The following is a 13,151-nucleotide window of genomic DNA, read 5'->3' as shown; positions in this document are numbered from 1 at the left end:
GTGACCTTTTGTGCTCACAGAAATCCAATCCTCTGAGGCTTTGCAGCTTTTATTTGGAAAACAGGCAAGAGAAGTGATTAATCCCAGTTGATGAGGGCAATAAGAAACAATGCAAATATCTGCTGTGAAGTTCATTGGGGTTAGAAAATAAGCATATAGCACTTAAGTCTTCTGCTGACAGCTGAGCCAGCAGGTGCGAACTGCAGCTATGAACTGTCAGACAAGATACCTGGTTCTGTTCAGTTTTACACTGTTTTGGGGTTTTTTTTTTGGCTGTGGGCTCTTTTATCCATCATAACACGATGTGCTTTTACTAGAGTAACCTTCCCATAGAATGGCACAGGAGGTGAAGCAACTTGTACGTTAAAGATGCAGTTGCACGTGCAACCAATACTATCCAAAGTAACCTATGAAAGTGTACTTTGAGATGTTACTAATAAATTGTACTACAAACCGATGGTACTTTTTTTTCTCCTAACTTGTCCTCATATTTTAAATGTCTTGCTGGATTTTGTTTATCTAGCATAGTCTTCACTTTGGAAGGGATATTGTATTTTATTCAGACCTGCAGAGGTGTCCGTCAAGACCTGGAGAATTGACCATTATGAATAATGAAAATACTATATTTCCAAATTAATTATTTTGAAATAAAGAGTAGTTGTGTATTCATAGGAAAATAACATATTCAAGGTTTTAGTTGAGCTGTGGATTCATTTAGTTCTTCCAATATGTTCTTCTCATGTCAGCTAAAAATTGAACTCTTTCTAACCTGATTTCACAGATATGCCAAATCTGTCATTTGTGCAGAATCTGGATGCTAATAACTCCTTAGGATTAAAAAAAAATATATCAGGGAAGAAAGGACTGATGTGTAATGTTGCCCAATATAGAATTGGATGTGACTGCTCAATCAGTTTGTTGCATGCTGGATAAAAAAAAGAGAAAGGCGGGGGGGGGGGAGAAAAAAGTGTAAACCTGCACAGAAGGTATCAGTGTCTTGTCTCAAATCCTTCTTTGAATTTCCTCTGATTCAGTTGCTGTTGGGAAGAGAAGATTTTTACAAGAGGGGACTGCCTCCCTAATACGTTAATAATCTGGAAGTTACCAAACATACTCACTTTCACATATTCTGGTTATATGAAAGACTAATCAAACTGCAAAATATCTTACTAGCATTTCTTACATATTTCTTTCATTGAATTATATTGGCTAGTACTGTTCATGCAATAATATTTCAAATGTGTTCAATGTTTTTCTTTGGAATTCTCAACAATTGCATGGATGTAACTTCACTTTCTACCTATTACAATTTTTTTTTTATACCCCCCTCAAGAATATCTTCCTCTTGTCAAAAGAAGCTTGTCTCTTTGAAATTCTGTGCCATTTTTGTGCACTTGGAATAAAAGTCACAAAGAAGGGAAAGAGGGGAAAAAAAGCCCAATATAACCCAACCAAAAAAAAAAAAAAGTGCTATATAGCTATTTTCTGCCCTGAAATGTGTTCTACATTTTTAATAAGATCCCAGATTGTCTGTAGCAGTGGCCATCTTTATTATTACTATTATTTTACAAGGAATGAATGCCTTTGCTTCTGATGCACACGTGCACATTTACTACCTTTAATGGCTTGTTTAAATTAAATAACACAGTGCACTTAAATTCTGGGAGTCTTATTATCTCATTGAGATGCTGCCGCTCTTTTTGTATTGTGACAGAAACCCCTTGGTCAAATTGTATCTGTCTCTTTTTATCCCATTTTTACCAGTAGATAATGTTGCGATGAAAGATCCTCCGGACTTATTGGACAGGCAGAAATGCCTGGAGGCCTTGGCGTCTCTGCGGCACGCCAAATGGTTTCAGGTTGGCTATTTGTTCTTACCTTGTTGTTATTGTAGCCTTACGAGGTTTAATTTGAGACAGTTTTAATTTTAATGCCTCTTTAATTTCTGACTAGTCCCTAATAGAGCAAAGGTCTAGAATTCCGAATTCAGTGCTGTACTGTACAAGGGCAAACGTGACAGGTAGACAGCCAGCTGGTCTCGAGTTGTCATGAGGCTACAAAAGCAATCTTGATATTTTGCTTCCTTTTTTATATGTCTCTCTAAATTGGAAGTATTTTACTTTTATATAACTGTTTTTGTTTTGCATGAAGCTGATTAAGTATTAAGTAATAATAATTAAAAAATCTATCCCAGGACCCTGTGCATTTAAAAAGAAAAGCAAAATTGAAGGCCAGGTTTTTGCAGGTGTATTGGAATCATTTTGTTTGTTTTAGGCCAGGGCAAATGGACTAAAATCATGTGTAATTGTCCTTCGTATTCTGCGGGATTTGTGCAACAGAGTCCCCACATGGGCACCACTGAAAGGATGGGTAAGTACAGAAAGAGTTGAAGGCCATAAGGTCAGGTCTCGGATCTCCTGAGAATTGTAGCAGTGTCTGGATTGGAGAAAACGGTGCATTGTACGGAACTCCTCCTTAAACCCCGCTTCCTTTTACTCCCCACTAATCATTACCTGCGTAGAAAAGTGCTTATGGGAAGGAAAGAGAAGGCAAATATTTGTTCAGTCTTTAAGATGTACAGATACCACAGAAAGAGATGCAATGTTGTGGGGCCTTGCACATCCTCGTGGATTTGCGATAGGATCCCACTTGCTGCCTCCAAGTTCAGCTTTTCAAAAATACCCTGCTACTAAGACAGTGCTGCTCCTACCAGAGAACACCATTTCACATTAGCAGGTTTGGGGAGGGCCAAATGCTCTGCATATCCAGAGAGGAACACTTTGTAGGTCAATGGGCAATGGTTTCTCTCACATAGAACTGATAACCCTTTGAGAGGAGGACAATATTGACGTGACTTGGCTTTAGAAGGCTCCTCCTTTTAGACTTCCTGGGCAGTTAATGGAGAGCAGTTGTTTTCCTCAGAAGGTGACTCAGAGCAGGGAACAATTACATGTACCATGAACTCTCTCTGGGATGGTCGTCCCTGTCAGACCTGTAGTGGATTAAAAAATTAAGTAAGCCCATGTGAATACTCTTCCCCTCTACCCCTCCGTATTTAACTGGAGTTACAGTTACCCGTGTGTCCATACTAATCGTAATTTAATGTCTTCTAGCCACTCGAGCTTATATGTGAAAAATCTATAGGTACTTGTAATAGACCTTTGGGCGCTGGGGAAGCATTGCGACGAGTGATGGAGTGTTTGGCATCTGGAATTCTGCTTCCCGGTAAGGGACCAAATTAACTTCAGGAATGCAAAAGGTTGATCAGACAGCCTTAGCATTTTGCTCTTGCTGTATGATTAGATGAAGAATGCCTGCCTTGAACGCCTAACCTGCGGTGGAGCTAAACAATGGCTTCTTGTTTAAAATTAAAAGAAAAAAAAATTAAAGAAGGAAGTTGCATGTTTGTAACTGTTTGTCCAGTGCAGTAGAAGTTAATGGGGAATGTTAGGTTTCTTTATAAATTAACCCCTATATCATTAAGGGGTTGCAAACAAATGAATAGACCTAATGACCATCTGCTTTTTTATAGATTCATCAAAATCTGCATATCTATCCAAATTATTTGTTTTTTTAAACCTACTGCTTTTAGTTCATGCTACTACACGTAAGCAGTGTTAACCCTGATAAGTTCTGTCATCACTGCTGTGAAGGGAGTAAGATCTTGGGGATAGCTTGCTTTGTATGATGTTTGAATCCCTTACTGGAAAAGGTGTGCTTTCTATTTTGCTGAAGACGGAGACTAGCTGTTGCAATAGCTATCAGCCCTTGTTTACTCTCCATAATCTGCTCTGCCTCTTTCCCTCCTAGGAGGCCCTGGTCTGCATGACCCCTGTGAACGGGAGCCAACAGATGCTTTGTCCTATATGACAGTTCAGCAAAAAGAAGCCATTACGCACAGTGCTCAGGTAGAAAACTTGTACTTCTGAGGAGCTAGATACTCTAACAGTAAAGATTTCAACTCATTAATACAATTAATTCTCTGCTAGGATAGCTTATTTTAATGGTAGTCCTGACAGTTCTTCTGGTGCACTACCCTGGAAAGATTAAATGATAACTCAGGAGTGCAGGAGTTAAATGTGTATGAAATCTTGTCCTTACAAAAGGCAGTCTAATGTCTGTGCACGACTTGGATCCCACCTCAAGTGCTTATGGCACAGAGCACTTCAGTAGGCTCCCTGTCAATGTGCCCTGCACTTTGTATTACGGAAATTAATGAGTTTTAAATGTTCAGATATTAACATTTTCTGTAGCTGTCACAGAAGATAGCTGTAGAAGCTGTCTACTACTTCTGTGTCTACAAACTTATTTGGAAACTTAGATAACTGAGGTAAAGTAGTGCTGTGATGTAACTTATGTTTCTACTGTCACTTTATAGCATGCTCTCAGATTATCAGCCTTTGGTCAGATCTATAAGGTTTTGGAAATGGATCCCCTCCCATCAAATAAGTCATTTCAGAAATATTCCTGGTCAGTAACTGACAAAGAAGGTAGGTATTGTTTGCCTCAAAAATCACTAAATGGGGAGTAAACTAGGGGTTAATTTAGAATGGGTGAAATTTCTGAGTTATATGCTGTGAATGCAAGGTAAAGCCTCTTCTGTGTGTTAAAAGGTGGTTTGGTTTTGTTGTTTTTTCTTAATTTCATTGTTAGGAGAAAATCTGAAAGTTCTGTCCTCTAGAAGTACCAACAGAGAAGTAGCAGTACCACTAGAGTATAGCTGATGATTTTCTTTAAGCACAAAGCCCAAGAGTTCTTCCTAGAAAAAAAAATACATGTAATAAAAGTAAATTTCCATGTATATTTTTTGTAAAAGCAGTACTATTAGAATTCTTGCCTTAGACTAACTATAAAAGCAGTACTATTAGAATTCTTGCCTTAGACTAACTATAAAAAACAACACTGCAGAATTATACTACTTATATCACACATGATAATGGAAACAGACATCTTGCATGGCACAGTACAGTGAGTAATAAGCTAATGCTGGCTTGCGTGTAGCAATAAGAAACCTTTGGCTGTTGGTTGATTTCTTTTCATTATAAACATGCAAGGAACAGTATGGGACTAATCAGACTCCTGCTATGGAATTTTGTTTTTCTAATAGCATATCCATATTACAAGGAAATTTATACCCTAGGTACAGGCTCATCTGCTCTTAAGAGACCATTTGAAGATAGTATTGGGGATGATAAAGATCCAAATAAAAAGATGAAGCGTAATCTGAGGAAAAGTAAGTGCAACACATCTCCATTCTGTTTTGAAAGATCTGTTGTCCAGTGGGAGCTGGTTTAAAAGCTTCTCTGTGTTGGTGTGGAATAGCATGTGAAACAGCCTTTGGAACAAAAAATGTTGTCTCTATCACCCCACATTTGGAGTGTCAAACACATCTCTTACGTGCATCTGAATTTCCCCTGACGTGTTTTGCTAACTGAATGATTTGCATTTTTAAATGGGATTACCCATCAAGTTACAGTAAAATTTAAGTTGCCCAAGCAGCTGAGGTATTTTATTGATAATGTCCCTGTTCTGTGGGGTTTGTTTTTTTCCAAAATACTGCAGTGACTTGGCTGTCTGAAGATTTGCCTTTTTGCATTCTTTCTCTTCTTGAGCTGGTTCTTGGTCTCTCAAGACCTCCCACAAGAAAAATAAAATGCTTAATCTGCAAAACATCAACATTGTATATATGCACAGACTGGAAGTCTCTCAGCATTGCTGGGATCCAGTCAGTGCTGGGGGCTATTTTCATTGTGCTACTTTGGTGCCAGTTCTGGATCTGGTTCCTCACTACCTATAAAACCTGTTACTCCTTTTATCGCAGCCAGGAAGAATATAGCTAGCTGCAAAAGAATCGTGTTAACAATACAACAAAATGGGCAATTATAGTTGTTACCTGAAAATGGAATGGCTTATTAAAGACTTGACAGCGTTAGGGCTATCCTCAACCTCTGAGAGGCTGAGGGGTTGTTTTGCTCCTTTATACAGACAGCAGGCACTGAAATGCAAACTGTTACATTTTTCTGTTCATCTTGTTTTGTTCATCTCCCCTCTTTTTTTGTTTCTTTCTTTTCCCCCCTCCTCCCCTACCTCCCTTTCTACTATCTTGTACTAGTACTAGATAGTAAAGCAATAGATCTCATGAACGCTCTGATGAGGCTGAACCAAATCAGGCCAGGGCTTCAGTATAAGCTGCTGTCACAGTCTGGTCCAGTCCATGCCCCAGTCTTCACAATGTCTGTAGATGTTGATGGTACGACATATGAAGCATCAGGACCTTCTAAGAAAACAGCCAAGCTCCATGTGGCAGTGAAGGTAAGGCAGCCTGAAGTAATCTGCTAACCCCAGATCTTGGAACATGTAGTATGGAATATTATTAGAACTAGTAATATGCAACCTCAAAATTAAAAAAAAATTTGGATGAAGCTGAGCTACTACCTATGCGCTCTAAACACAGCTGGGCATGGTTCAAAGAGCATCACTGGTTTTATACTAGCGGAGGGGAGGGAGCTCTGCAGGTCAGCTCGTGTGACAATGGATTGAATGCGGTGTTTGAGTTCTGGACTGGAGGGGTTCAGTTTTGTTCTCCTTCCTCCTGTTAGTTTGAAAACGGCATGTTGGTGGCTCCCTCTTTCTGCCCTTCCTTCTCTGTGTCCATTCCTGGGTTGTGGGCTCCTGGAAACATGGCATTGTTTATTGTCTTCAGTGTCTGAAGAGTACCTTTGCACACTGGGATAAACAATGTACATAAAAGATTGGTCTCTAGTCAATTTTTCGGTAACACACTAGTATCATTCAGGTACTAGTGAACCTGCTGTTGCTTCTTGTAGGTGCTCTACACAACAGAGCTTAGGTCTGTCAAGCGGTGATAGGCTGGAACACCCAACACGAACATCCTTGTTGTGTTGTGTTGTGTGAGGACAGTTCAGACTGCTAAAGCAGACCAAGCCTGCTGGGTTTCTGGGAAGAAAAGTTTCCTACAGGCAATTCAAGTGAAAGAGAACCTCTCTTAATGGAACTGCACTTACGATAGGAACAAGCCCATCTGTCATTCTGCGCTTCGTTTTGTTTTGAACAAGAATTTCCTTTTCAGAAGCTTCATCTGGCAACTTTCTGCTTTCCTTTGATTTCAGTTTTGAAAATCCCATTGTCCCATGTGCTTTCAAGTTCAAAGCATCCAGAAGTATCTGAGGGAATGTGTTGTTCCTCCAGGAAACGTAGCTCTCTGCATGTGTGTCCTTCCAGACCTTCTGCCTCATTCTTATATTTTGCCTCCCTCTCTGTAGTTGTTTTGAAAAAAAAAAATAATACAAAACTTGCCCTGAAAAGCTGTGACTTCTCTGCCCTTGAACCTCTCTGTGTCAGCCACATTTGTGCTGGTGCCTACCCAGCTCTCTTTTCTCTAAGTTTACACACATACAAATCCTGGGCTACACTTCAAAACATCCCTGATTCAAGCCAAGAGGAAACGGCTGGCGTGGTAGCGACGAGCTTTTTTTTTTCTTTTTCCTTTTTTCTTAGCAGATCCAGGCCCTGCTTTCCCAGACTTATAAGAGGGAATTATGTGACCGTTTCAGTTTCTAGATCTGACCTTGTTAAAATTTAGAAGCCCTGAAAATGCAGTCAAATGTACCACGATTGTATGGGAGCTGAGCCTGGAGTTACCCATGCAGTTCTCAGTTCAGTGTTGGAACGTAGTGATTTTTGCAAACTTTGTTCTTGGGACTAAATTTTCAGGGGAGCTTCACTTTCTTTTCAGATTCTTTTGGGCCTGTGCCTGGTACCTCCGTACAAGTAGGTTAGGTAGCTGGTTAAAGAAGAAGCTGGCCTTGCTAGCAGAGGATGCTTTTGAAGGAACTGATGAATAGTACCTTAATCAGTAAAATTTCATTTGTTATATAGCTGCTGGTTGTAAGCAGCATGGAGGAAGCCTGGAGGTTGTGACGTGGTTCACTAAGAGGTAGGCTTACTGCAGAGAGACGGTTTGTTACTCTGCTAGCTGGGCGTCCCTTCACCTCACATCTTGGTTCAGGAATTTGCCCCCTGCACACCTGCTTTGGAAGCATCTACCCTCTGGTGCTCCTGACAGATGCAAGCAGGGGAGGTGATACCAGTCCTCTAGCTTCAGGGACACGTTTTCTGGACTACCTGGGTACCTACTGGCTGTCGCCTGTGGTTTCCTAGGAAACTCCAGAAGTACCGTCTTGTAGAAATACAACGCTTTAATTCTCATAAGATTGATTGTTTTGTTTGCCCCACAGTCAATCTCTTGATCTGTCCATTTATACAGAGAGAGGGGGAAAATGGTGTGCAAAACAGCTTCCTTATCATACAGTGTTGTGCAGTGGATCCACTTCGGAATTCTAATCTATTATTTTACAAGGAATTCTTGAGATGATGAATGATGCTCATGAGTAATTGCTATCTTTGAGACTAAAATTTGTTTGTGTTGATTCCACTTTTGGAAACGTGGAACTATTTTCTTTTGTGTTGTGATCAGCTTTGTGTTTGTTTCTGTACTGCTACCTATTTTACAGTTAATTTCATGTGGCTTTGGTAGGTTTTACAAGCGATGGGGTATCCAACTGGTTTTGATGCAGATGTGGAGTGTATGAGTTCTGATGAAAAATCAGATACCGAAGGTAAAAATGAAACAATGTCTTCGATCTCAAGCAATAATACTGGAAATTCCACAGCTGACACCTCCGCTACCCTAGAAGTGAGTATTGCATTAACGAGTACAGGTGATGCAGAGGTGTGGGTTTTGGTTTTCGGTTTTTTTTTTTTTTCTCTTCTCCCCGAAGAGGATGGCGTTTCAGTTAGGGAGGTGGATGAGGAATTAAGAGAGAGTTTCCAGTCTCAAATCTGCCATAGGCTTTGTGTCACTGTGGACAGATAACTGATCTTTGTGCCTCCTTTTGTCAAGTTTAAGGTGGGGTAGCTATCTTGTCCTCCTAAGACCATAAACTCTTTGAGACAGGTGTTGTCTCTTCTAGTTAGCTTATGTATGGTCTTACGATTGGGACAGCTCCATCTTGTTTGGTGCCACTGGGCTCTAGGAATGCAAATTCCATTATTTTTGTTTTGCAATAGTGGGTTTGTCAAAAAGATATACTTACATAGACAGTATTTTAAACTGATATACATGAAGACCAATGAAAATATAAAAATTCATTATGAGATGTTAAGAAATGTAAAACCTACTACCTCTATGCATATTGAATGGACTAGAAAATGCTGCATTGAAAATGCTCCAGTTTCAATATGATATACGTCAAGTTTGGCACTTGTAGCTGAAGTCAGGTGCTATAAGGAGCGTGCTGTGCTTGTTTCCTCACTGAAGTTGTGGGAAATAGAGTATTCCTCAAAGGACAAAATTCCAGTAACTTCAGTAACTTTGGCTGAATGTCCCCAGGAATCAAGCTGTGATGGGTCTGTAGTACATTAATTGGGTATGTTCTTAAAGTATTTCTGGTATTTGTTTCTTTTCACCATTGAGAGACCAGGAGATTTTAAACTCATGCTTAGATGTCATCCCTTCCACCCTTCTCTTGCTGATTTCCTTGACCAGTGTTTGTAATTGCCACCAGGGATTTGAGAGAAGCATCCTGTGTAAAGACTGAGTAACAGCTTTCATTTGTGAATTTGTTTGTCTGCCTGATAGCTCTGCGGCAAGCTCTCTGAGGGTTGTACTGATAAACCATTGTAGATCCCTGCTTTCTTTTTTGTTATAATGCTTTTTTCCAAGACTACGGGGGGGTTGTGCTGTAAATATAAGTAATTGTTCTGTACTTTGAATGCTTGACATGATGTTAAAACATGAATTTCTTCAGTTGGAAGCCACTTAATTTCCAGACAGTGCGTAATCATGGACAACTCAATTCACATATTTATTTAGTCCACTGAGATGTTTCCAAGGAAAGGAAATGGGGGTATTTTATACTCAACAAACTGACCTGTTAATTTTCCTTTAAAATTTATTCTATTTTATCACAAAATTGGGTAGTACCTTAAGATGACCGAGATATTTCCCAAGCTGCATGACTTTGCAGCTTTCACTTTACTTTCAAAGGGCAGGTCCTGTTTGCTTTGGAAAACATTGTTTTGATCCCTTAATCATCTTTTTCTTTATTAGTGAGTAGTCATTTTTATCTGTAGCTGAGTGTACTCTAACGCAGGCTGATATGCTGGTGCGCTGAGATCTCAGCTTTACCTTCCTTGCTTTCCAAACAGTTACAGATATCTGCTGAAACATGTGACCTGGGATATGAGACTTCTTCAGTCAGAGCTTCGTAGTGCCAGGATGTAATTAGATTGGGCAGCAGAGATGTGTGCAAGGTTGGGAGGGCTAATCTCTCCTTTCAGTGATAAAGCCTCCGATTTCAAGGAACTTGACACCATGGCCTCAGCTTCAGCTTTGGATACTCTCAGGGTTGAAATTCCAAGTGCAGCTGGTGTAATGTTCGGTTTGTAGACACCAGACCAGGCCACTGGGACAGTAGCTCTCACCAACAGAAATAAAGAGGGTGTCACTTCTTTTACAGTATTGTTTGTCCCCCTGCCATTCTTTAGAGAAGAGACTTTCCATCTGCTCTTCCAGCGCAGCACGTTACACTGAAGCCACGGCAGTGTTATCTTTGATACAGGTCTGGTCCTGGGAAGCCTGCCGAGGCCTGTGTGTTGGGAAGAACAAGCTATTGCAGAGGCTTGACACAGTGATAATGCTGCCATTCTCTAAGTGGCTGGCCATGTGGCACTGTAAGCCACAGTGCTGTAGATGTTTGCCTGCCTTTTGAAGAGATAAAGGCTCTAAAGCAACACCATAAATGTCTCTCTAGGTAAGAACTCAGGGTCCTATACTCACAGCAAGTGGCAAAAACCCGGTGATGGAGCTCAATGAAAAAAGAAGAGGTCTGAAGTATGAGCTCATCTCTGAGACAGGTGGAAGCCATGACAAGCGCTTTGTGATGGAGGTGAGTGAAGCGGAGTGACAGAGTTGATAGGTGGTTTTACGAACAGTGCTTCAGTCTTTGGAGTTGCTTGCTGCTATTTCAGATTTTTTGTATTTTGCTTTTTGCAATGCACATCTGTGGTGGTGATATTTTCAAGTTTTTGTATCTCTTATCGCTGTTGTGATGATTAGACTGTGGAGAGGAATGTCTTCTATGCTTTAGGAAAATACAATGAGAATTAAAACTGGATTCTCACAGCCCCAAACTACATCATGTCTTGACATGAGGAGGAGGAGGGAAGTAGAAGATCCACAGCTTGACAAAAATACCTGGTTTGCAAGTTTTGCAAACATACTTGGTAACCCCATGTCAGTGACCTCATCTGAATGTGCTATTGCCAGCTTACCAGGGGTATCTGGAATGACTGTAGCTGAGGGCAAACTCATTTGATTCCTTTATCTACTTGTGCTATCTCTGAAGTAGCACTGGGCTCTAAAGTGGTATGAGGTAGTAGCCCTGTTAAACAGTGTATGTATAGTGTAGGCAAAGATGCTGGTATATAAGGCATTGATAGAGATGAGGGGGGCCTCAAATGTTTCCTAAACCCCCTGTTTCCTAACGGTGTCATTCGTGAGAAGCTCAAGCATATTGGCTAAATTCAGTATCAAACAGATAATACTGGTCCTCTTTGAATTGCACTTGTAGTTTCCACGTTCCTAATAGCTGCAATACACTGGTTCACAGGATCGCTTAGGTATTCTTTATCAGCTTCATAATCTAGAAGCAATAGAAATTTGTCACATAAAACACTGAGGGGTTTTTTTTTACCACTGAAGTTCTTTACGGATGGCATATCATGACGAGTGGGTGCAGCATGGTATTCCCAAGGATAAATACTAGGCATAAACTCATGTCTCAATTTTCAGGTAGAAGTAGATGGGCAGAAGTTCAGAGGTGCAGGCCCAAATAAGAAAGTAGCAAAAGCAAGTGCTGCATTAGCAGCGCTTGAAAAACTGTTTTCTGGGCCTAACGCAGCGAACAACAAGAAAAAGAAGATTCTTCCTCAGGTAAGAATGGTTATTTGCTTTTTGGACCGCTCTGTTATTACAGCTCTGGGTTGTTTTGTGATACAGGAATTTCTACAGGAAGCAAGTGATTTCAGTCTCTTGTTTTACATACACATGTAAGGTTTCTATTTTTACTCTTCTATAACAATTATTGTAATATAACAATATAATCTGATAGTTGGGACTGTATTGTGGGAAATACAGCAGAAAAGGAGGCACAAAGAAAGAGGGGCTGATAAGCGGGAGGAGGTACCATAAGGTCAGCGGTTCAAGCAGTGGTGATGTGGAAGTCTCTTAGCGTGCTCCTTCATCACGTGAGATGCGTAGACTTAGGGGATAAGTCATTTATAGCCAGGTAAAGGCCTTAACTCTAGATTCTGGAGCAAGCTGAGATTTTTGCACCTTTTCAACTTTTCAGATGAACTGTTTTGTTTGGTGAGGAAGACTTGTATAATAAAAAGCTCAGTCTTGTCCATTAGGTTTAACAGCCACAATGATATCTCAAATCTATTAAGGCTGAACAGAGCAGAAACTAATCAACAGTGTTCTTTCCCCAGACTACAGTGTGAACTGAGTCCTGAGGATTACGGTTTCTGTCTCTCTTGTGCAAACACATTAGAATTAGGATTTTCTTGTTTCACGCTGGAGCAGAATGTATCATAAAATACACTTACAAAAGATAAGCCAACGCTTATTTTTGTTTTTGTTCTGTAACTAATAAGCCCTCTCGATCTCACTAAGACCTTTGGTTAGGAGTATTTCAGTTTCCATTACTGTGTTGAAAGTCTAGTAAGTGAGAAAACACTGCCTCATGGGATAATGTTCCACATGCAGTTAAGATATGAAAATGACCTCTGGTTCAGGCACTTCCTAGATTCTGCTTTTTCTTTTTTTGTTGTTGTTCATGTGTTCTCTTTTCAGTAGGTCAATCACAGAATCACTAAGGTTGGAAAAGACCTGTAAGATCATCAAGTTCAACCTAAAAAAAAAAAAACCCACCCCCCAAAAAAACAAACAAACAAAAAAAACCAAACAAAACACACAACACACCAAAAACCAACCCACCCAACACCACACAATGATGGCAATAACTGCCAAACTTGTCTTTGAAATAGCTGGATTTGCATGATTTTAT

At 40.2% G+C, this 13,151-nt stretch overlaps 1 protein-coding gene across 1 annotated transcript in view; it reads left to right on the top strand.

Moving 5' to 3' along the window:
- STRBP (spermatid perinuclear RNA binding protein) overlaps positions 1-13,151 on the top strand; it is a 57,474-nt gene that overhangs the window by 38,313 nt on the left and 6,010 nt on the right. The window contains exons 6-15 of the mRNA XM_059828677.1: positions 1,768-1,859; positions 2,275-2,370; positions 3,114-3,225; positions 3,811-3,908; positions 4,379-4,490; positions 5,141-5,233; positions 6,113-6,312; positions 8,558-8,716; positions 10,836-10,970; positions 11,876-12,016. Coding sequence (XP_059684660.1) covers positions 1,768-1,859; positions 2,275-2,370; positions 3,114-3,225; positions 3,811-3,908; positions 4,379-4,490; positions 5,141-5,233; positions 6,113-6,312; positions 8,558-8,716; positions 10,836-10,970; positions 11,876-12,016 — 1,238 coding nt within the window. The remainder of the gene's footprint in view (positions 1-1,767; positions 1,860-2,274; positions 2,371-3,113; positions 3,226-3,810; positions 3,909-4,378; positions 4,491-5,140; positions 5,234-6,112; positions 6,313-8,557; positions 8,717-10,835; positions 10,971-11,875; positions 12,017-13,151) is intronic.

Source organism: Gavia stellata, chromosome 24, assembly GCF_030936135.1.
Source record: "Gavia stellata isolate bGavSte3 chromosome 24, bGavSte3.hap2, whole genome shotgun sequence".
NCBI lineage: Eukaryota > Metazoa > Chordata > Aves > Gaviiformes > Gaviidae > Gavia > Gavia stellata.
Note: the sequence above shows the minus strand (reverse complement) of the source record. Positions and strands in the feature narration are given on the sequence as shown.